At 41.6% G+C, this 24,555-nt stretch overlaps 2 protein-coding genes and 1 long non-coding RNA gene across 3 annotated transcripts in view; 2 read left to right on the forward strand and 1 right to left on the reverse strand.

Moving 5' to 3' along the window:
• zbtb38 (zinc finger and BTB domain containing 38) lies at window positions 1–10,843 on the forward strand. The gene is made up of 3 exons (XM_068709166.1): window positions 1–133; window positions 716–1,003; window positions 6,519–10,843. The coding sequence occupies exon 3, from the start codon at window positions 6,519–6,521 to the stop codon at window positions 10,197–10,199; it is 3,681 nt and encodes a 1,226-aa protein (XP_068565267.1). The 5' UTR covers window positions 1–133; window positions 716–1,003; the 3' UTR covers window positions 10,200–10,843.
• On the reverse strand, window positions 1,369–12,955 carry LOC137871378 (uncharacterized). Its single transcript, XR_011102800.1, has 4 exons — window positions 12,868–12,955; window positions 11,934–12,014; window positions 4,115–4,281; window positions 1,369–3,349 (listed from the first exon to the last, which is right to left on the reverse strand). It is a non-coding gene; the product is annotated as an uncharacterized lncRNA (long non-coding RNA).
• The window catches only part of rasa2 (RAS p21 protein activator 2), a 26,614-nt gene continuing 14,958 nt past the window's right edge, over window positions 12,900–24,555 (forward strand). Inside the window, exons 1-5 of the mRNA XM_068709179.1 lie at window positions 12,900–13,151; window positions 16,564–16,687; window positions 20,691–20,794; window positions 20,897–20,991; window positions 22,850–22,926. Of these exons, the coding sequence (XP_068565280.1) occupies window positions 13,094–13,151; window positions 16,564–16,687; window positions 20,691–20,794; window positions 20,897–20,991; window positions 22,850–22,926 (458 nt within the window). The 5' untranslated portion in view covers window positions 12,900–13,093. The remainder of the gene's footprint in view (window positions 13,152–16,563; window positions 16,688–20,690; window positions 20,795–20,896; window positions 20,992–22,849; window positions 22,927–24,555) is intronic.

A 24,555-nucleotide genomic window follows, 5' to 3' on the forward strand; every position in this document is an offset into this window, starting at 1 on the left:
TCCAGGCCTTAAGACCACAACACACCTTTTCTGGATTGAAACCTTGTACAAATACGTCTGTGGGTGCATCTGCCACACCGGTCCTGCCTCACCTGAAACCTGTACAAGCAAGCTACAGTAACGTAAGACAAAGGTATGCATTGTTGTTTTTTTTTTTAAATGTTTCTAACAGGTATCTTATTGGATCAGAGACAACATATGGGATAGTACTTGTTAGCTACATACTAAAATACTGTCATTGTTTCTTATTGTCACAACAGGAGGACAGAAAGAAACACAAACATAAGTCGTTCGCTCCTTTGTTCTGTCGTAAGGGACGAGAAGAATGTGTCGTTTTCCAGCATGCTATTTTACATTAATGTTTAAACTCCCCTCAATATTAAAAATTCTTCCATCCAAATGATAGCCGCATGTTGGAATGATCTGACATAACCGCCCGCATACAGCCTTGACTGGTTGCTCCTATGGCCTATTATTAGCCACTGAACACTGGATACCGCCTTCTCAGCTGGGTCTAGTCGAGGAGGAAAAATATTCATTACGTAACAATACAGGATCTGTCTCCCAGACCCACTTCCTGAATACCACAGCAGAAACTAGGCCCTAAACCGAGGCAGAGCGGAAGCCTCATCCATTTGTTTGCTGGAGCAGTGTAAAGCTGTTTCATGCTTATCCTTTGCTTCCTCACATTCACCACGCCACCCCTCCTTCACAGCTCCTCTTTATGGGTCAGTGATGCAGCGGGAGTGACGCAGCAGTGGCAGCAGCCTCCAGTCCAGAAGACAACTATACACGGCAGGACCAGGGAACCTCTGCCAGAACCGTAGTCCACAGGCAACTTCCAGACTGCAGTGAAGAGGGAAGATGGTGAAGGCCTAATCTAGGCCAAAGAGACAGAGCGGGAGCCGGGTACTCACTGTCCTTTCCTCCTCCTAAACAAACACCAGAGAGACGTCCACAGTGGCAGAGACAGGCTCAGCAAGACCTGCGCAGAGACATTTTGGTAGGCAACTCAAAGTATGAGTGCGGGCTGCAGGGATGAGTGTCTTTCTATGCTAAGAGTGTAAATGCTTAGAGAATGAGGATGAGGCCTACTCAGCCTTGTAGGGCGGTCTGTGCCTCCCTGCTAATCGGAGTCTCTACAGGCCACAGCCGAGCTTACTGAGCATCGGAGGCCTGGCTATTTGTCCCGTATACAGAGTAGTATCTGTGCGCTTTAAGTAAGGACAGTGAATTTTTAACTGTTTTGATTCCAGTTTAGCTTGAGATGAGATCTACTTTGAATGTGAATTTATAAAAAGAATAGTCTCCCAATTCTGAAATTAACATAGATAATGGTTTCCAAAACTGTAAAGCACGTTTGCCAGATTATTTAAAAGCACTTGTTTTATTGGTTTAAGACAGATGCATTTCAGCCTACATGCATTAATAAGGTATAAGGTACATACAATTTGGGGGTTATTTTATGTAAGAAGGACTAAAGGAACACTACACGGTGGACTGGATCGCACAAAGAACCAATGGTTTAGAATTATTAGTACGGCCGCCATCAAAACCTGCATTTACTACTACTAAGTCATTGAAGTTACTGGGACACACACATTAAATGTTACGATGATAAAACTTTTGTGTATTTTCTTTAAATGCCACTGATCTTCCTGACCTGGCTCAGAAAAAAAAAGACAAATATACAGCAGTCTTCAAAAACCCTCCAACTCACTCACAACATAATGGCAATGTTTTTTGTTCACATTAATTACTTCTTATTAGTTCATTTGACTTCTTATGTGTTTCTTTGCTGTGAATTTGAGAAGTTGTATTATCTTATGATTGACAGCAGTCTCTGTAAATAACAGTCAGCTGTGGTGGTTGATGCAAACTCATCCCACTTTAACTCCAGCCAGGCTCCTCCTTAGTCTCCCAAATTTAGATTGTATGGCTCCAGTTATAGAGTATGCACTGAAACCACATTTTGCCTAATCATTTTCGATTGCTATCTCTTTTTTCTTTGTTTTTGGTTGTCACACCAACATGGCCCATTGTGTACACTGGCTACTCCCCAGGGCTAATGTAGAGGTCTTCGAGGAAGCAGGTCTTGCTGTCAGCAGAAGACTGAGCTTGTCGTTAATGTCGTTAAATTGTATATTTCTGAAACCAACATAATGTGATCACTTCAGAAAGGGGAACAGGACAACACAGCAGCTAAGATTTAGAGTGATAATTGAGTGTAATTTAAGCGACTAAAGCACAAACACACCTTATATAGCTTGTTTCCTTCAGGACTACGAGTGACTGCATGCATAATGATATGGCACCTGCTACTTTGCCTTTTGCATCAAATGAAATGGCTTTTTGAGCTGGTTTAAAATGAGTCTCAGCCAACACGAGGAGAAGACCAACGTGGTCATATGACTACGCTCAGTTGTGCAAATTAAAGAGCTGCTTCCGTCCTCAGAGGCTAGCGAGAGGCTCACAGTGCCACGTCGGGTTCAGCTTCCTCCCCTCCCCCTCGTCTGCAGTGCTGACGCATCTGCTGCTTTTGCATCAATCAGCAGCCTCTATATAGGTATACTGAGAGCCCCCGCTGATAGCAGGACTCCCTTTTTCCGATCAGCCTTGCATTTTAGTTCGCACACTCGCTGCGATTGTGAGAAAAAAGCATCGATGAACATCTGTCCTGTGACTGCTGTTATCCACAGTAGGACAGTAGTCACTGCCATCTTCTCACGCGTTCTGCATTACCTAACCACAGTGACTGCGTAAGCACAGACTAAAGGCTTTGATGTAATATGTTGCTGCACAGATAGAGTATGTGTGCACAAGCATGAAGCAGATGGTGCAGCGTTACGCATTCAAGGTGCATGTTGTTTTTATGAGGGCTATAGATAGCCTTATTTCATGCAAAAGAGATTTTTCATTTTGGTCAACCTCAATGCATCGGGATCTACCCGGTGTGGAGCTGAGGGAGATTAAATATGTCATTTGTTGTATAGCGGAGTATCCCCACACTCTACGCTGCTACCAGCAATGCAGCTGAGTGTGTTTTCTCTGGCTATAGCATCGAGCACAGAGCTGGTGTGTGATGTAGCACCCAGCATCTCTCCGCTCTCCCTACAGCCCTCTGCCATGCTTAATAAAAGTTGCCGCTTCCTGCTCAGCGGCTCCAGAACGAACGCTTCAGCTGCCCAGCTAGCACAAAGGCAGAACCATACTCCGGCTTAGCTACGTGGTGGATAACCTGAGAGTTATTCCTATAGCGGCGGTGGCACATTCAGAGGAGGGCAGGGCAGATCTAGCCCAGGACCTGGGCTGCATGGATAGAGGCGAAGGACGTTTGAGCTGGAGTCATCTGCACACAGAGAGGGAGGGAGAGGAAGAACGACGTCAGAAAAAGCTCTGCTTCTGACAACACCACTGTTCAGCGACCATCATAGAAAAAAATACTACTTTTACCTTGCTCTCACGAAACAGTTTTTTTATATATAGTTAGGTTTATTGAGGGCTGTAGAAAAGAGATACTGCATGACACAGTTTCCTGTTTGCCCTGCATCATTCTCTCTGATTTACTAAGGTATGTTTGCATGGTTTCCCTCAATTCATAACCTGTTTTCTTTTGCGGAAGTATGCTTTGCAGAGATGCGTGAAGTGGCTTTTGCTTTGACATTTCGCTCTCTGTTTGACAAAACTGTGTCTGTGTGCTGTATTGTCATTTCATGGTTTGTGGTTTAGCATGTGGGGATTTTATATTTTTCAGGTTGAGACGTTAAAGAATAATATCACATGAGCTTTGAAGATAAAGCAAGGTTGGGTGTGGCATCATCATAAGAACTGATGACAATTTTTTTAAATTTCCGCTCAGCATGTGGTGGCAATAAACCACAGCAATTGGTACAAACTGTGGCAAGTGAAAGTGGTAAAGTAAAATAGCAACCCAGAAGAAAATACGAAACTGTTTCTGTAAACGTCACAAAAGGAGACATTTGAACAAAAGCCGTAGCACATCACTTGCTGATATCAGATGAGAAAGTCCTCTGGGTAGCATCTCTGCTGCAGACAAAGACACAGACCGATACACACATACACAAAGTACATTCAAGCGGAGACAAAGGCAAACCTCGATTGCTCTGTAGACTGCTGTTTGCTGCAGGTTCTCAGAGAGGGCAAGATGTTTGTGGGAGAGAGGAGACCGAACACCCGGACAGCTCATACAGTCACTTGCCATCCAGCTGAATCCCAATAAGTGCTGCGCCATAGCATGTTGCTATGACAACGGAGGCCTGTCTGAGAAAGAAGGCAGGAGGCTGGTTGTGTTTTCAGCAGTCTGAGAGGCTTGAAGAATGGCGGCCATATTGGATTTGTTGCACGAACACGAAATTGGAAATGGATGAAAAAAAAACAACATAATATGACATCACTGATAAGTTACCTAAACCACCTTTGGAGTAAACAAAAACAAATATTGTAAATGTATTTTTTTTTAGAACAACTAATTTCCAAATGTTGTGTAATGCCCGAGACAAAATTTGTAAAAAACGAAATAAAATAAGAAATCAAATTTAACTGCTTGTTAAGTTAATATAACTTCAGACTATCTTCACAGTATAATTTGCACAGACTAAAACCTGATTACCCGATCAAATTAAACTCTTCTGCTGTTTTCCATTAAGTAAGAACGCAGAAGAAATACGTTTACAACACAGAGACAATAATAATGTGAAGCACTAACTGAATATGGATATTTAAAAAGACTCAGATGTGATGATTCATCACTTGCAGGCTGAATGTGTTTTAGCAGATTCAGTCAGCATGCTAGCGTGAAACATGACTTAGTCTAGAATCACACCACATTCACTCAGTTGTGAGTAGGCCACAGTTAGAACACCATGCTAGGTGACACATCCTCTTTCTAAAGTGAGAATGAATGAACTTTAACTTCCTCCAAGTGTTGCAGTTCATTTAGTTTACTGTCAAAAATCTAACTAATCCACAAATGCTGCTTTGTCAAAATTCACAAACTATAACTCCCTGTCTGATCACAAATCTGTGCAGTGTGTGTAATAACTGAAGGATGTGTCATTAAGATATATAGTATTTAGGCCTATACTATTAACAGCACAGTTTCTTTGAATCGGCCGAAGAATGTTAATGTTTCTACTTCACTTTATAGCAGTGATTATTGTGCTTCTGCGCTACATTACATTATATGAATGACTGTCATTTACCTCATGAAGCATCAATTAACTGTTCCCTGTAGTTTTTCGAGTTGACAAAAAATGTATGTGGGACAAGTGAAAGGATGCCTCAACTGCCAACTGACAGACGATTGAAAATGGGGCATATGAGTCATCAGTGCGCAACTGTAATTTTTATATTAACCTAGGCCTTGAGAAGAATGAGACTGTCATGACAACAGAACCAGACCGAGTGAGGAGCTGCGGTAGCACACTGGATTCAGTTATTATAAGCAATAATCAGGACTGAGTGACTCACGCATAATTTACTAGGCGCAGGCCAATACTTTTTTTCGTATTTTTTAAAAGATTCCTCTCATCTTCTCATGACTTTGTTAGATTAGTGCATCACCAACTTGGGTTGTCCATAACAAGAATATTCCATTTATGAAATACCAAAAGTCAGCGATGGAAAAGAAAGGAAACTATGGGGCAGACAAAAAGTAATCGCATGTAGGAAATAATTAAGAACGTCCTACATTCAGTCACTGTATCCAAGACTTTTTCCAATCATAATCTTCACAGTACAATTCTAGATCAGTGGCAACATTTATATTTGGTTATGTTATTCGACATAGAAAGTAATTCTTGTGGTATTTTTAAGTAGCTGGATCACGGCACCCTCCCACCTGGGTGTTTTCTAGTGCAACTCACAGGCCACTAAGCAGCTCCACTGCAGCATTTGGGAGTTCAATTTCTAGCTCAAATGCATGTTGACAGTAGTATCAATAGACATAATCCCATTACTCAAAACAATCATTGCCCCACGTGTTAGAGCTGACAAATGGTTTACAGCTTGCAGTGACTGAAATATCATAACAAATGTATTTGTATTACAGTATTACATCAGTGAGGTCTTCCCTATAATGATAGACATTAATTGGTCTCATTTAGCCTTTAGAAGAGATTAAAGATCTCTTCTACACAGGATAAACAAGAAAAAGAAAAAAGAAAACAAAAGATCAGAAGAGTCTTAAGAAAGTAGTGACACCTTAATCACCTTAATCAGTTAGATAAAAGCGCCCACAATTCATTAAAGTTGAAATTAATTTCAAAGAGACGGGATGAAGATTAGGATAATAAAACTGTTGACCAGACTGTTGGCACTGGAGCTCATCTGTCAGGATATCACTGCCATCTAGTGTTAAAACACTAGAATAGCTCAAATATTTCAAATACAAAATGTACACGCTTCTTCTTGATTTATTCAGTACAATCAAAACAGTCCGATTCACCATTTTGTAAAAATCTGATGAAATTATTTATTTTTCTCCCTTCTTTTTCTAGATGACTGTGGTGTCCCCATGCACTCAGAACCTCATGGATAGTGCTCACCCTCACACCGTGCTCAGCAAGCTCAACGAGCAGCGCTCACAAGGCCTCTTCTGTGACGTTACCATTGTGGTGGAGGACGTTAAGTTTCGGGCACACAAGAACATCCTGGCAGCCTGCAGCGGGTACTTCAGGAACGCTCTGACGTCTCCCGAGACATGGAGCTCCGGCCAAGTGCTGGAGCTGATGGACCTGAAGTCTGAGGTGTTCGCTAGCATCCTCAACTTCATCTACTGCTCAAAGGTGACGTCACCTGGTACAGAGGACACAAGGGGGCTGATGGCAGCTGGAAAAAGACTCGGAATTCCTTTTTTAGAGAAGCTTGCAGAACAACAGAGGCAGGATGAATGTGTTAAATCCACAGACTCTGGCAAAGCCCCAGTGTCCAAAAAAGCAAAGCAGGAGGCTCCCAGACCTGAGGACATCGACAGAGGGCCCCGCATCACCAATGCCTTCTCCATCACTGAAGTGTGTCCTGGGAACAATCTCTTCACCCCTCTGGTTCAAACCAATAGGGAGAGGCAATCACCTGATGTGGGACCGCTCCCATCAAATAACCCAACAACCTCCTGCCTCAACAAGAACACTGAGACAACGCAAGCCCTCTCGGAGCACTCATATGCAGTAATCAAATCTACTGAAGGCAACGACAGCAGTCAGTGGGACAACAATAAGGTCTGTAAACCAGCCACATCTCAGCCAAAACAACTCTTTTACAGGAATGCAGGCCCGCTTAAAAAGCGCCACAGGCTGAGAGGAACTTTGTGTCGAAGTATACTTCCAGCCCCAGCTGAACCGCAAAAAGATAAACTAAATACAATAACCCCCACATTAGCTGATGGTGTTTCTGCAGCAGCACCTGCTGCAGTCATGACCCCACCTCCACTTATTTCAGAGGCAGAAACAGAAAAAAGTATGGGCTCCGGGATACCTTTAGCCACTGACAATGTTCAAATGGAGTTAGGCCCACCAACCCTTTCCCCTCACACAGAGGACAGCATTTCAATTTACGGATGTGACCACTGTCCGGAGATATTCACAAAAAAAGCTCTTCTTGCCATTCACGCAGAGGTACATAAGAAGCGGTTTGTCAGTCATTTGTTTTGCAAGTTTTGTCACAGAAAGTTCATACACCTCAAACGACTGCGCAACCATGAGCAGGTCTGTCCCAGAGCTGCAAGAGGCCCGCCTAAACTGGATGCTCCCGACATATCAACCAAAGAGGCGGAACTCCATTCAGACGACGCGCCGAACGCAGAGAGCAACGTGACACAGCTTCCCTCTGCGGACCTCTCCGCATCTTACACCCCAGAGCCCCCACGAGTGGACCAATCACGGCCTTCACATGTTCAGAAGCCAGGGAGGCCAGGTGGCAGTCAGAGGAGGTATAACTGCAGTGTGTGTAAACGGGTCTACGTCACCTTGTCCAGTCTGAAGCGGCACGAAAATGTACATTCCTGGCAGAGGGCATATCCCTGTCACTATTGTAATAAAGTGTTTGCATTGGCAGAGTACCGCACAAAGCATGAAATCTGGCACACAGGTGAACGTCGCTATCAGTGCATTTTCTGCCTGGAGACATTCATGACCTATTATATCTTAAAGAACCACCAGAAGTCGTTTCACGGCATTGATCCCAGTCTTGCTGTGAAGAAAAAATCGGCCAACGGTGGTCTGAAAGCCAGTGTTTATCCAATCAAACTCTACAGGCTTCTGCCAATGAAGTTTAGAAAGAGGCAATACAAGACGTACAGCCAGACGTTCTCAGAGAGTGTTGAAAAAGATGACGAAGCTCCACCGGAGAGCAACTCTCTTATCCCTCCATTTGAAGAAAACGGTTTGAGCAGCAACCCAGAATCGGTCTCATTCCCTCTGACTTTCATGGCAACGACAAAGATGGTGGCACCTGTCATGCCTCGCATCAGCTTTGGCAAGCCATGTGACCAGGAAGTTGACCAAAGTCTGAACAATGACTTGGAAATTCAGAGAGGCACAAGAAAAGAGGCTGAGAATAGACATTCACCTTTTACCGACTACCACAGCACCTTCTCTTTGCAACCCGAGTCTCCTGCGGTGGGTTACAGAGACGATCCTCCCGTACTAAGTAACTCAGAGCTCATCAGTCATAATGTGCCATTCCTAAACTCTTTGAACACTGTTAAGAGGTTAGGGGAGTTATCAGCTTCTGCAAAAAGAGTTGAGGACATGACCAAGGAGATACTTCAGTCAAGCACTGAGAATCTGGCGCGCGATAAAAAGATGGGGGCGAAGACAGAAACGTATATCGCCAAACCTGCGTGCCCGGGTCCATCTGTGGATGGTGCTGCCATGCCCCTCTGTCAGATAACGGTGAAAATAGGCAATGAAGCCATCATCCGCCGCCGAATCAAAGGATCCAAGCTCTTCCCCAGAAAGAAAAGGAGATTCAGAGAACTCAGTGAGGAGGGGAGCCCAAGTCAGGGCCCGCCAACACGGGAAGACTCAGAGAGCCCCAGGCTCCGTCTGAGACAGGAAGTCACTTCTGCCACAGCGCCAGAGACGTTGGAAGATCCCAATGACTGTGACACCGCTGATATGCTTTGGCGTCCCTACTATTCTTACAAAGCTAAAAAGAAAAGGAAGAAGTTGAGATTCAAGCACGGAAAGGCCTTGTTTCACGGTTATCCTGAAACATCTGGAGACAGAAGTGCTCCCGGCGAGGCCCACCTTGATAAAAGTACTTGGCTGACAGAAGAGAGCATGTCAGGTTGTAGTGGAGAGGTGAAACGCAGTCTCAGCAGGAACTCCAGCCCGAGGACCACCTACAACTGTGACATCTGTGACAGCTCTTTCATCACAGAGACGGGTCTGAGAGCTCACGTTATTGGTTCCCACCCGTGTTTCTGCCGGACCTGTGGTAAACAAGGTCCCCCTGGTGAGGTGCCCGCCGGGGGTGATTACATCTGCAACCGCTGTATGGAAAATGGCTCCTGCTTTGATAACACACCCCGGAGCCCCAACCCAGAGAAGAAGTATCGCTGCTCCTTCTGTCCCCAGCGCTTCCTCTACCTCGCCACCAAGAGAAGCCATGAGAAAAAACACCAGGAGACAAATGAGGAGGGATATAATTCGGACAACTTCACACCATGTTCTAATTACTCTGCACACTTGAGAGACGACAATAAACAAGACGACATCAAAACAGAAGACAGTGACAATCAGGGAGGCATTGACATAAAAAGTGAAAGGGTAGAAGAAGGACATTGTTCCATTGATAAAATTAAGCCTAAAATTGAGGACACAAATGACTTTATGTCTTTGACTACCTACCAAGACATGTCATATTCCAACATTAAAAGTCCATTAACGCCTTGCATTGACCCATTCTTTTCTCTGACAACCCCAAAGATGAAACATAAAATGGCGAAAAAGGGGATCAATGTACAGCATTCTATGCATGTCATCTCAAAAAAGCAGGCTTGTGACAGAGACAGCGATAGCAACCAGGACGTTGTGACGGGGCCGAGAACATCCAGTCACAATGATCTGGAGAAGTCCTGTAAACTCTTTAGGAGAAATGACTGTGAAACTAAAGGTACCCATGTTTCTATACACAAGCCAGAGAAATGGACGTGCAAAGAGGAGCCATTTTTTTAAAAATCTGAGGGCTGTGGAGAGCAATCGGCAAGAGAGAAAGTGAATAAAACTTTACTTCAAGCCACTGCTGTCGTTAGGAAATGTAAAGTTGTCACCTTTGCAGCTGAGCTCAATAAAATGTTTATGAATCAACAACACTAAACATGAGGATCTAACATGACTCACATGCTGTCATTTCTTCTCTCCTAAACTCAATGACTGAATTATTTTTCACCTTTGTAGAAGATATTTTTGGGATAATATAGGAGCTTCTGACACAGACTGTACTTTGCCCATTGTCTATGCATATATGGCAGACTCAGTGACATAACTGTAAGCAATTTCAGAACAGGGTGTGTTGGAGAACTGAACAGCTTCCTAGTGTGGTCACAGCTTCACTTTTTAAAACATGTCTAGAATAGACAGTATGAATTTCACAACTGTCCCATTTCTGAATCTCACGTTCAGTTACCTGGCCATGGTGAGTTGCACTTTATAAATAGACTATGCTATTCTGTTGGTTCAAGACTTTCATAATAAGTACCATAAAAATAATTCTAATTTCTAATTAACACATGGAATCATTGAGATTAAAGTTACTTTTGTGTGTTTAATATGTATAAAACATGTAAAACTACTTCAATAAATGTTGTTGATATTCTAAACAGATACATCCTGTCCTCCTTTAGCCTGGTATCGGTAAATGCTTGATTATCAATTCACAGTATTGAGAGACCACTGACTGATAAGCACACTCGCCAATTCTCTGACGGTAAGGGAAAAGATTTAAACAATTTAAATAGTAGGATTTAAACATCGTCATATCTGTACAAAACACAGCAAACTATTTCCTAAATATAAAGCCACATGGTGGTTATCTGCTGCTCCTGGTGCTTCAGGGACCTGCCGGCCATCTGAGAAGTTCATTCCCTCATTCTTCAACACAAACTGCATCTGTATTTAGAGTTGGGCCTCAATACACAATTTCCAGATGTTTTTAAATTCTTTGCTTCTTTTCTAAGACTGAGCTGGTGATGTAACAAATGGATCATACGTTTGAGATACAAGGCACTGCTCAACGCACTGATTATGCCAGAGAGGCGACTTTTTCCATTCATTGAATAAAGGATGATTAAGTATTAAAAACACTGATCGCAACAATTCATGTGATGTTACTGATGCTATTGAAGATTGAATATGAGCAGCATTTTCAGTTACTTTTCATTCATAACCTGTAAGAATATGGCTAATGGCATCGTGAGCCAAGATATAAGCAAAGATTAGTTACTCTAATGTAAAATCTTCATATTGTTGAAGTATAGTGAGAAGCATGTAGTTGCAATCACGTCAATGTACAACTGAAAAGGCACATACTCACTATATTGTACTATAGCTACTATGTTATAAAATATAAGATACCAATCCAGAATATATATGTATATGGAACATATCCAGTTCCACTTCAGAAATATATTCTTGACTTCATTTAATGAGGGATTTCAAATACAAAGATTTGCTTTTTATGGCTTTTACTAAATGTCTATTTTAAATAGAACCCCTGATCTGCGGAAGACATGAAATATTTTACATTAAAAGCCTCGATGTCACAAACGTTGATGGTAAGAAGCAGAGGATTTTGTGACATGATGTGCAGCTCAAAAGACAGATTAGATGTTAATAATAGGTGTTGTGAATTAGTGTGAGCTATACCTTAACAGGGGACAATAAATTGATTATGAAAGTTAGAATTCATACCTGACTGCCCTTTCAGGCTCCTGGTTCCTATCAGCGATGAAAATCAAACTCGTCCTTTCACCCAACCAAAGGCAACATCACCTGGAAAAGAGGAAGAGAACACAGAACATGTTTTCATCCAAGGGAGGTATTGAAATGAGATTGTATTACAGATTAAGATGAATAAATCATCTTTATAAATCAACAATCTTGGAATATTATATTTGGGGAACGTTTGGAAATGTCCACTAATAAGAATATGGCATAGTGATCATCACATTAGCTATTTTCCAATGTCATTCTTTATCTTGCTTAAAAGGTGCAACCCAGGTAAAACACAACCTCAAACATAATATAATAATGTGTTAGATGAAAACACCACTGGGAGAAAAACATTACAGCTTATACTTTACATAAAAATGTACAAAACTAGATATTTTAATGCATATTAACATCTTTATTAGTAGCATAATACCAGCTACTCTTAAACTGATGTTTTTATACATTTTTTAAAGGAAATGGATATTTATCTACTCGTCTGTTAACTTTTTTTCAAGAGTGCAAGACAAACATAACACCAGCTAGCTGTGATGTGTGAATCTGTATGTTTGCAGACACGTTAACAGGTCCACTCTCCATTTCAATATATTCTTTGTACAGTTCCCCTGATTTTATGTAGTCTATGTTTTAGACATTTGTGAGGTTTCTTTCTGCAACATTGTTCAAAGTGAAGAATGTTTTCAACAGTCCTGATTCTGTGTGACTTCAGAGAATGTGTTTTTAACCCAGTGACACAAGTCCATCTGTCTGAAACAAGCATGTCATATACACAGACAGATACAATAAGATTAGCTAGCTAAAGCTAACTAGCTCCACAAGTCAAAAGTAACAGTTCTCCGCGAGCGTTTGTCGTTGCATAATGAGCAACACTTACAGAGAGACCTAAAACTCCTACCATCTGCACAGTGAAGCACCAGTCAAAGCAAGGCGCTCGTCTCTTTTTGAGGAAGCTTGATTTCTCCCTAAACGTCGAGAGGCACCAGTGTGTACGGGACCTGACGTGACGCGGCAGTGGGGCTGGCTCTTTTCCTTCCACTCCTGCCTGCATTCATAAACGGATATGATAAACCAGCGCTGCTGCTGAATGCACCGGAGCAGCGACAACAAGTCAGCTCTGAACCATGGCGGAAGAGGACGACGCGACGGTTCGGATTTTACAGAGCCTGCGGGGTAAAATATGTAAGTCCTTGACTGGGCTGAGCCCGATTGTTTTGTCCCCGTCTCTCGAGGTCGGTTGAACGAAGCCGGAGGGGCGCGGCGTGAACAGTCAGTGTGGGGGCAGAGAGGTTCAGTCCATCTGGTCGGCTCTGCTGCTGGCTGCTGGTTCACTTCTAGTTAGCCTAGCGTGCTAGCAGGGGCTAGTAGCTTGTTGTGAATTATTTCATTCATCGATCAGGGCTCCACGACCGTCAGCGTACTGAGTGTTTTAAGCGTAACGGTTGTAGGATTTTTATTTCTTTTTACGTTTTATAAAAATGCGTTTTGTGTGGACTCGAGCTGCCCTGTAAGCTAAGTTAACGTTGGTGGTTAAAGTAGGCTATAGCCACTACCAACCTAACCCAGTCAGCTACAACCTCAATCACTGCAGGCATCTGACAGTCGGGCAATTTAGCTAATGTTAAACAATAATAACATGAATATAAGCGATAACATGGAGTTCAACCGCAACGTTAATGTATACAAAATGAGGTCTCAAAGTAACGATCGCTCACTCTATTTAGAGTTTAACGTTAGCTAACGTTACCTAAGTTTTGACAGCTAACGTTAAGTAACGTTAAATCTTGTTAATGATCGTGGCACACTGCACGTGTATCACAGCGGCGTGTTGATCGCTGGGTGACAAGAGACCAACTCTTTGAGTTCTAGTCCTGTCTCAACACTCTTTTATCTTCAGTCTTTACTCCTCTGACCTGCATGTGGAGGCATTAAAAACATGTCAATGCAGTCATCGTGTCTGATTATATGACACTACATGAATGATTAAAAAAAGCATCCGTGGGAATGAGTTGGCAGTCTTGCCCTACAGCAATAGTGTAGTAATACACTAGGCATGCATGTGATAAAAGAGTCCAAATCGGAAACGTTGGTTTTAAAGTGAAATAAAACAAAAAAATAAGCCAGTTTCCTCGTCCTCCGTCCCTCGCAGGCAATTGGCTGCTGGAAGTACCTGCCAGGAGGCTGTGCGCATGTTTGAATGTGTAAACGTGTGTTTATTTGCCAAATTACTCAACTTCAAGACGTGTGTGTGTGTGTGTGTGTGTGTGTGTGTGTGTGTGTGTGTGTGTGTGTGTGTGTGTGTGTGTGTGTGTGTGTATATGTATACACACATTTCTAGATTCAAATTACACAAGCTGTACTGATTCCCATCATGTGTTTAAACTCCACAGATTTGATTATCCTCAGTTTGAATACACATCCATTAGTCTATATGCCCACTGCTCCACCGTACTCTCTGTGCTGGTGTTTGTGGTCATTGATTATGGTTGGGATTCAATATGCCCCAGTGGCATTGCTTCATCTCAATGGAGACAATTAAGTGTTGTCAATCTTCAAAAGAAATACATTTGAAATAAGCTGGCACTAAACTGTAGTTTTTCTGAAGGAATAATCATTGGTATTACTGTTATTTTAAAATGTGTTTGACAAAACATGTTTAATATGTGCTTGGGATACATTTAATGTTTCTTAAGTAGGTGTAGGCCATATTGTGACATGCTATGAATCTGTCTTAACTGTATGTTTTTACTGTAAGGCGTATAGGCGGCTAACAAGTATGTAAGGGCTTGTATGCATAGGCACATGCATAGGAACTCAAATGTCAGTTTCACTACTATGAATTAATGAGAAAACGGTAAGCAGAACAAGATAGAGGAACTATCGTGGCATGTAACTCACTTTGCAGTCTTACGAAACTCCATTCTTCCTCGTTCACACTTTGTCCTTTTCTGTTGGCCTACATCAATCGGGTTGGCATTCTGTAAATATGTATTCCTGTGTATATATATTCCTGTAGCAGTTTTTCGATTTGTGTGCCTTGAGATATGCCCTTGTTTTCTTCATCGTCACAGTAAAATCAGGAAAAGGCCAGTTGACTCAGCCGTCGCCAGCTAAGTCTGGTATTGTTTAGGCAAACTCTCTGACCTTTCGCTCGTATTTTTTTTCACAGGGTGACTTGCTTCTGTTTTAAAATGTTATTGAACAGACGAGATGGCAGCAATGCTATCTGGATGTGTTTGTGTCTTCGTGCATGTGCTCGTGTGCTCTACTCCCACCAGGTCATCCTGGTCCAAGCTTAGTGACGACTTGGCTGTTTTCACTGGCCGTTCCTAAGATTAGCCATTCACCATTATTAATAGCTTGTTTAAAAAGCTGATCTCACTGGTGGCTTTTGTTAATTAGGTCTCAACCCGGGCTTAGGGTACGTATCCAAAGCCAATTTAGACGACTGACCCTCTAATCTATTAGTCTAAATCTGATTCATTAAGGCGTTATTGTTGGCGCTGTGTTTGACTGTATCTGGCTTTGATTTGGTGCGTTTCTTCTATGTAGGCCCGTGTGTTGCACAAACCCCCATGGCACATAATCTGGGTCTTGTGTACGTGCATGTCGTGTTTGTTGCAAAGGTGTTTGTCATTTGTGAATCAGCGCTGTACCGCCGTCATTGGTTAGGCTGAGGAAGTCAATGTTTCATGTTTTTAACCACATATGAGCCTCAAGTCTACATCGGCTACATCCGCTCTGCAGTTTGCCCGAACAACTGGCAAGAGCCGGTGTCCCCATATGAGCATGAGGATGTTTCATGTAAAAGCATAAGTCCACTGTGTATGTTTGCAATCACACATGCTTATATCGATTAGGATTAGATTATACAGAGTCAGCCTCAGTAAAATTAACCTATATTTTTTTTATTTCAGTTAATTTCTTTTTCTTTTTATGATTTAAGAATATCAGTAGAACTAAAACACATACGTTGTCTATCTTAACTCTAGGACTGCCAATTGGGTGTCGCAATGAATTATCAGAGTAAGGCTTTTTTTTCCCTTTTTTTTTTAAAGATCTGAAACTTGAACGCACATGTTCTCAGAACCTCTTGAGGGAATATCTCTGTTTACATTTCAATTAATCTGATTCTCTTCTCAGTCCAACATACCTGTAAGATTCATATTTATTTTTGTATATCTTTTCAAACCTTGCCAAAGACACCATACAGTGCAATACAGTACATTACTACCCTCCCCTGGATTTGCACATGACCCCGAAACATATGAAAATTAGTTTTAATATGTTTGTAAGCACGGGGAATTTTCTACCCCATAGAAATATAATATTTGATTTCTATGTCCTACCCCCACATGCACATGTTCTCAGAGCTTCTTAAAGTTATATCTGTGTTGTCACTTCTCAGTCAAGCATACCTGTAAGATTAATATGTATAACAGTAGGCTGGAAGGAGGTATAGAAATAGAGACATGCTCTTGAATAGCATGGGTGTAGATTGTCCAAAACCTGTGTCATTGATGTGCCAATGAAAGACTGCTGATGTCTTGATGCCAGTCGAGATAGTAACAATCTTCTACTCTTGGTGCTGCAGGTGAAGCTAAGAACCTTGGTCCAGTCTCGGGTCCAAACCGACAACGGGATCTCTGCACCTTTTGCACCATAAGTCTGGATCAGGAAGAGGTTTTCCGCACCAAGGTGTTTGACAAAAGCGTCAGGTGAGCAAGGTTACCCCCTGTATCTTATTTATGGCCGTTACTGTACAGTAAGGTGTTCATTATGTTAATGTTACAGTAAACCGTCAACTGTCAAGCATTGCACTTTTATTTAATTTCATAAAAAGTGACACTATGCATACTTTAGTCACATGAGGTTCAAGTTGGTGGATGCCCAAACAGAAAGAAAGGCCTGTACATGTTTATTTCAATGTAGCATTTCTAGCCTATTTACTCTTTTCTCTGTTGGGCATGTGACATGCTGTCTTCTAGTGTTTTACATTTTCAAATATTGCAGATGAATAATGAAGTTTCATTGAAGAGAGCTTTCTATGTCTTTCTTAAAGTTGGTTGGATGGTAGTATTTGGCAAACTAAATGCTATTTAATTAAGCAAATGAAGAGCAGTAAAATGTATCGCAATAAAATGTTAAATCTCTCTGACTAATACAGAATTGCAGAGGGCTTAGACAATGTGAACTCAGTGACAGTAATATAGTGTAAAGAGTACATTCACACACTTATAATCCACACAAACAAGAGGTACATATGAAAAGCGTAGTTGAGTAGTATCAAAGTATTCAGTAATTTGTTTCCTGGAGAGTGTGATACTTAAAGTGACTCAGAAGGAAGATTAAATGTTATCATGTCCAGTCATTCATGGTACACCTCATCTATAGAAAGTTATGTTTGCTACACAAGAAACCCAAACATCCTTCTGTTTTTATGCAGGCGAAGTTTCGGGTTCAGTGTCTTCTACTGTACTCCATTTCCTCCTTTGTTCATTTTTTAACTAGCAGAACCTTTTCTAAGGTTTTGGCTGTGTAGCTTACAATCAGGTGAAAATGTCAAACCTTCACAGCTTTACAAATGTGTTATTTTGTGATATACAATATTGTATATCACAAAGTGAAGCCTTTTACTGTTCATCTGTTGGCGCTTTAGACGTCATTTGTCTTTTTCTGACACTTTGATTTGTTTAATTTACTGAATAATTGATAGATTAATTGACGGAAGTCATTTGTTTCCGCTCTAGTAATATTAATCTAGAATGACGTAAATAGAAAGATAACACCATTTGGCACTTAACACTGGAGTACATTTTCGAGTAAATAGTATCTGCTAATGCAAAGTTTGTTCAACTGTTGTCATCACTGAAATAAATAGTAAGATAATGTGCAACACTTTGTTTCAGGAACAAAGTCGATTAGGTTATGCTCATATGGATTAATTGTATTACTGTTGGCTGAGTTTACAGTTTGTTTCAAGAGTTGAAGTCAAAGAAAAGCTAAAAGAAAATGGAAATGACTTGCTGAGAAAATCTCACATTTGGAAGCGGTTATACTAAACTCTGGACCGTTTTGTTTGTCACAGGCCGATCATATGAGAAATGTCCGGTTTCAGATTCAGTCATTTGATAACATCTTACAAATGTCAATATGTGACTCAGGGCTGTATGTGTGCAGGGAAGCGTTTTAGCTGGGAAACACTAAGTGATTCAGACTGAAATGAGCTTTTTTTTTTTATTACCAATAGCTACATTTACAAGCGGTCCAGAGAAAGGTGTGGGAGATGGGCACCAGGAAACCTTTGAGGTGTCTTATCTACATTATTACATATCTCACTGTAAACATGGGCCTTCTACAGGTATTTCACAACAGGTCTTTTTTCTCTCTCCTGATTTCGGTGCAGTTCAAAAGGATTTTACAGTCTCTGAGGAAGTGTGTCCTCCCACGCTCTCCCCTGTCTTCCTCTCTGTGTCACTCTCAACTACCTTAGCCTCTGTTTAGCACAGCTTAATAATCACTGAAATTTGGCCCACTGTTTTTTTTTTTTTGTGGATGGTGTTTGACTCGTGCCTGTTGCATGGGCTCCTGTTTCTGATGGTTTAAAGGCTTTATGGAAGCTCTAATATCTGCTAATGCCTTGGATAAAGCAGGCGTGTTCAAACAGTTGTGGTCAAGTGGTCCGACCTAGTATTCTCAAATTATTTAGAGACCAGGGTGACAACGGAAAGGAAGGTAGTGCAGTGGGAGTACGTTTTGAGCGTGAGCAGAACAGGGGAGGTTACAATTGCATAATTTCATGTAATGTTGAGGAGGATGCGTGGGTGTTCACTGGATGTGTTGACCAAACGCAGTGCGGAAGTGTCAGGCAAGATATTTCACTATCCAAGAGGTATAAATTGTAGAGGGACGCATCCGTGCAGGGATTGAAGAGTTACAAGATCACATTCAGACATAATTCATTCAGGCACATGACCCATAAACTCTCCTAATTTTGTCTGAGTGGCCGACATATTGTCTACAAAGTTGTTTATATGCCAGTTTGTTTGTTTTTTGGACGCTACATTTAATTTAAATTTTTGTCCCCAAATGAACAGACCTCCAAACTTTGTCACCACAACTGCCCTAAAATGACTCTTTTGTAAAACAGTAAAACTCACTGATTTGCAGTTTTACTTGAACACATGAGCGGTTAATCCAGTACAACGTCTAAGTACCGTTCAGTCTGTTTGGGACAGGTGGTTCATCTGCTGGCAGCACGTACATCGAGGTAGTGCTTAACCTTCAATCGGCTGTGTCAGATCAAGCTGTCTAGCTCACGGTCTTGGTGGGGAGGTAGTCGTGTTGGCAGGACTGAGTGGCACAGATGCTTGGGCCCTCTGTGTTTGGCCCGGCTCCCACAGGGCAGTAGGTCCCGGGCTAAGCCTAAGAGGTCTAACCGGGCTAGGTTAAAGTGTTAAACCCCGATGCTGTTTTAATGGTTGAAGTTTGCATGTTTGGACCCCCGTCGGCACGGGTTTCTTCCGGGAGCTCAAGTTTGCTCCCACAGTCTAAAGTCATGCAGGTTTGGTGGACTGGAAACTCAAAATGTGTGTTCGCCCTAGAAACCTGTCCAGCTGTACCTGGCCTATATAGGGGCTGGATGATATCGCTGAACACAGTATTGATTCAAATAGTTTTTCTGATATTGCTGTATATCCTGTCATGACAAATATACATGCTAAATTGCTTCTAAAAATAATCTAATCGATTTTTAATATAATCTAAATAAAATATTTCATCAGAAAATGATTCTATTGAAACTGGCCATGTATGATACTGTGCAGTATCAGTAGCTTTAGCAGATGGATGTTCATTATTACTAGTTATACAGACCCTTTGTCAGTAGAATGAAGGCTTTTCTCGCTTGATTGTTTTTCCTCAGTGGCTTTTAGCTGTATTATCTGCTTAAATGTTCCCCGAAATTATGCTAGTCATCACTTTACTCTGTCCTCTTTCATGTTACTTTCTAGATATTTTTTATCACCTTCCAGATATTTTACTCATTCCAGCTCCCATTTGACAGATTTTATTAAATTTTTTCCCCATTTAATTTGGTGAGGATAGAGGAATATAACACAAAAGAGTCTTCATGGATAATTGTTACAGGGTTTGTAAACTGTTGGACCACAAATTAAGGAAATGACAAGTACGGTTTTGGAGAGAATGGACGGAACATTCCCTACAACCCTGATGAGTCATGAGGACACCCTGCGTGTCCACCTTCTGTTCTGCTCAGACAGTTCATTTCCCAGGAAATCAACCAATCCTGGGATATGATAGTTATACACAAATATGATCATATTATTACATTTTGGCTTGAGCACAACACCGAGTTTCTTCAACAATCGCCTATCTTTTTCCTGTATAACCTAGGGCCATAAACATTGTTATAACCCTCCAGCAGTACATTTCATAAAGAGTTTGATTTAGCGATCACATGATTTCATAGTCTAGAATAAAGTCAGGTGTACTGCAAAGATGTAGCTGAGGAAATTACAAAGAGCGCACATGAAGTGACTTCATCCTTGTTGTAGACCACACCAAATTGAGTCTTTTAAATAAGATAACACTGGTGGTACACACACAGTCACGAACAAAGCATTAATTAAGTCGACATGTATGTGTCACTGACTAAACAGGCTACAGCCACTAATCTGGTCTCTGTCTTTTTATTTGCAGCCCGTTCTATGGAGAGGACTTCTACTTTGAGATCCCACGTCCATTTCAGGGTTTGTCCTTCTATGTTTATGCCAAAAGCGTGTTCCAAAGGGACCCACCTGTTGGTAAGTTGCATTGAGTAAGGCACACACTTAGACAAGTATATTATCTCATGTTAGTGGACGAGTTGTAGTTTAATGTGTTTGTGTATATATGTGTCTTTACAGGCAAGGTGTCAATTCGGAAGGATGACCTGTGTAAATACAGTGGGAAGGAGCACTGGTTTAGCCTTCATCCAGTGGATCCCAACTCAGAAGTCCAGGTAATATGGTTGAAACAACTGGCACTCAATTTATCGCACATCCCATCCGGATTTTAGTGTAAAACACATTGGGTTTGACTTTGAATTACACATGCTTGGAAGTTGCCACTAAAGCCATTGATAATGAGACTCCGCTCACTCTGGGCTCTGGGGATTGCTGCACCGCAACACAACAAGCGGGAAATTCACTTCCATGTAATTTAACATTTGCATACAGATATCATTGTTTCCTTGTCAAAGTGAGGTTTAATAGTCTGCTGCCCAAACCTGAAATACAGCTACTGTAAATAGATAGATTACTGTTATTGTTATGAAAATCATTAATTTTGCCACCAAAAATAAATAAATCTGGACTTTCACGTCATGCTTTGGATACAATTTATAAAGTATTTTTCTCCAACTCACTCCCATCTTTTTTTTAATAATGCAAATGTAACTGGCCTGTTATTGCGACTGCATACAAGATGGTTACATATAATTTGCATATTGCGTTAATCCAGACCGTCATTGTTTTGTACAATTAGTATGTCAAAATGTCCGAAGCCCAAGTGGGGCAAAACAAATGAGATGTTCAAATGAATTTGTTTCTGAAAGGATTTGTTTGTTTGGTTCAGTATTTAGCTGGCTGCTGTAGAACTCGCTAATGATTATGATACTATAGCTCTAGTCTTGACTTGAGAGGTGTTTTTCGTCTCGTGTCTGCATCATTTGTTGAAACTTTTTTTTTTTTTTTTTTTTGCCTTGCAGCATTTTATTGATCTTTTTTTTTAATCAGGGTTCAGTTCTAGTTTCTATCACATATAGGGCACGCATGTGGATTGTTCTGTTTCAACTGTACATGTCTTTGATCAGATATTATTGTGGTCTGTTGGGTGAAACTACAGCACACCACCACTTCTGTGCTGCTGTAGCTAACGTGTTGACTCTAGCTGCCATTAGCCCACGCCAGACTATTCTGGGTATGTGCTGCTACACTGATTCACTCACAAGTAGACACTTTCAACTGCAAAGTTACATCAGTGAGTGATGGAGGTGTTATTGCAATGCCTCTCTGGCTTGGTTTGTTTCAATGTACCCTGTCAGCAGTGTTGGCTTTTATTCCAGTGAACCTGCTCAGTTAATGAAGAAAATTGCAATGGTAGGATAAACAATACACACTTATTTATATTCTTTAAGAAAGGATAGGTAGTTGTAGTGTAAGTGTTTATTTCCTGATGATAGGGGCTCATTTGGATTTTTGCAAAGTAGTAAGTATATTGGCTTTAAGGCCTATCTTGCATCAGAAAGAACCACTCGCCATCTCAGCCAAGTGCTGATTTGCAGAGACAGAGTGCAAAGTGTGTGGGCGTTTTGTTTAGCTCTCTCTCTCTCTCTCTCTCTCTCTCTCTCTCTCTCTCTCTCTCTCTCTCTCTCTCTCTCTCTCTCTCTCTCTCTCTCTCTCTCTCTCTCTCTCTCTCTCTTCAACACTTCCGAAGGCGAGACTGGCAGCCTTCACCACATCCGAACCCGTAAAGATCTTTTATGAGTGATGACAAAATTCACAGCTGCTGTGGCTCTTGTCACACATGGTACCGCCGTTAACCTAAAACAACATGAAACATGAGGTTGAGCTGGGCCACATGTCTGTGAGAGAGAGAGAGAGAGAGAGAGAGATTACTCTCTACTGATTAGGTGAAGGAGTTTAATGTGTTCATTTTCTCACAAGCACATTCTACAGCCCACACTTTTATCTTATTATACAACCGTCATCTTAACTTGGGATTCAACTTTTTGTTCGACTCTGTTCTAGTGTGAGATCTCGTGTTTTGAGACATTTATAACTTCTCACCGGTCACTCTCCTCTCCTCATGTTCAACAGGGTAAGGTTCACTTGGAGATGCGATTGAATGAAGTGATCACAGTGAGCGGCTCAATGGGTCAACACTTACTAGTCCGGTGAGTACCAAGGTTCCCTTATCAGTCAAGTGAGGATCTAATTGCGCTGGTTGTCTTATGAACTGGGAATGTTGAACCACTCTTTCACAATTTGAGCCCGATGAATCCTGGCATTGTCATCTTGGAATATGCCCGTGCCATCAGGGAAGAAAAAATCCATTGATGGAATAACCTGGTCATTCAGTATATTCAGGTAGTCAGCTGACCTCATTCTTTGAGCACATACTGTTGCTGAACCTAGACCTGACCAACTGCAGCAACCCCACATCATAGCACTGCCCCCACAGGCTTGTACAGTAGGCACTAGGCATGATGATCCAGGTGGCGACTTTTTTTTTGGCCAGGCAGTGTATTTGTGCTTTGCCTGATAATATAGTCAAACTGGAAACATTTCTTCTCAATAGTTTAGACAGAGCTATAAGAGAGAAAAAAAAGGAGTCTTCATTGATATGATCGTATTACATGTCAATCTTAGCTTTCAGTGGGTTGTTTTAGGTTGTGTTTCACAATATTACTTCATCTATCACCTTTATATTTGCATCTGTACGTCAGACATCAAAAGTTCGTCACTGTTACTAGATAATGATATGCGAGGATCGTCATACACACACACACACACACACACACACACACACACACACACACACACACACACACGTACGTATGTATGTGCTTGTCAAACCTCATGCTGTTTACGTATGTTGTTTTGCATCCCCCATTCATACTTGGAGAGCGGGGTGATGAGGAGGAAGTGATGGCATCTGAGCAGGAAGCCTGAGCTTCTCACACTGCGACCGCTGTGGTTTTCTGCTGCCGTCATTCACCGGGCCTCTTGTTTGCTTAAACTGCCACCTGCTCACTGTCCGCTTCCATCCTATGTGCAGAGATGATGATACCTTTTTACCCACATCAGCCGGATGGGGCAAGGTAGCGAAGTGAGAAATCAAAGGCGCCAGGCTTATCATTTGCACACTGTAGTCATCCTGTCGCGGTGTCATTAGTCGCCAGAGATGGTCGGAGCACAGCGAGGTTGAGGGTTGAATTGAGAGATGCAAAGGAGACTACAGGGAATATCGTCATGACACCCTGGAAGATGATGCACAAACATCCTGACATTGGCTGTGGTCGGCTTCTCCCTCTGGCCTCACTTAGTGACGGGCTGAATTCATTCTTATTCTCCGGTGCCTCCTGCTTAGCAGCCACATCCTGTTTAGGGTACCTACAGTGTGTGTTTGTTGACACCAGAAACAGTTGTGAAAAAAGCAGTGGTTCCTGTGTGACACAAGCCAAACATGAGGGCAAAGCACTACTTCTAAATGAAGAAGCAACACTACTTTATCGATGCATTGTGATGTTTTATACTGGTGACAAAACTTCTGTTTGAGAATTGAGGACTTTGCAGCAATGTCATTTTTTAAATAGCGATCTTGATGCCAGATTAAGGTGAAGTCTGAGAACTATTACTGGAAAAAATATTTTTAATTGCAACCAACCTCAATAGCAATATGCCTTCTGTGTCAAACTCCATGATACAGTGAATGAATCAGTGCTACATCAAGACGTGATGAAAAAATAAAAATACACATTAAAATAAAAAGTTTAACTAAAATTTGTATTTTGTTCTTAATC

This window comes from Cebidichthys violaceus, unplaced genomic scaffold (assembly GCF_023349555.1).
Source record: "Cebidichthys violaceus isolate CVI_PGR_0920_01 unplaced genomic scaffold, fCebVio1.0.p SCAF_1, whole genome shotgun sequence".
NCBI classification, from domain to species: Eukaryota; Metazoa; Chordata; class Actinopteri; order Perciformes; family Stichaeidae; genus Cebidichthys; species Cebidichthys violaceus.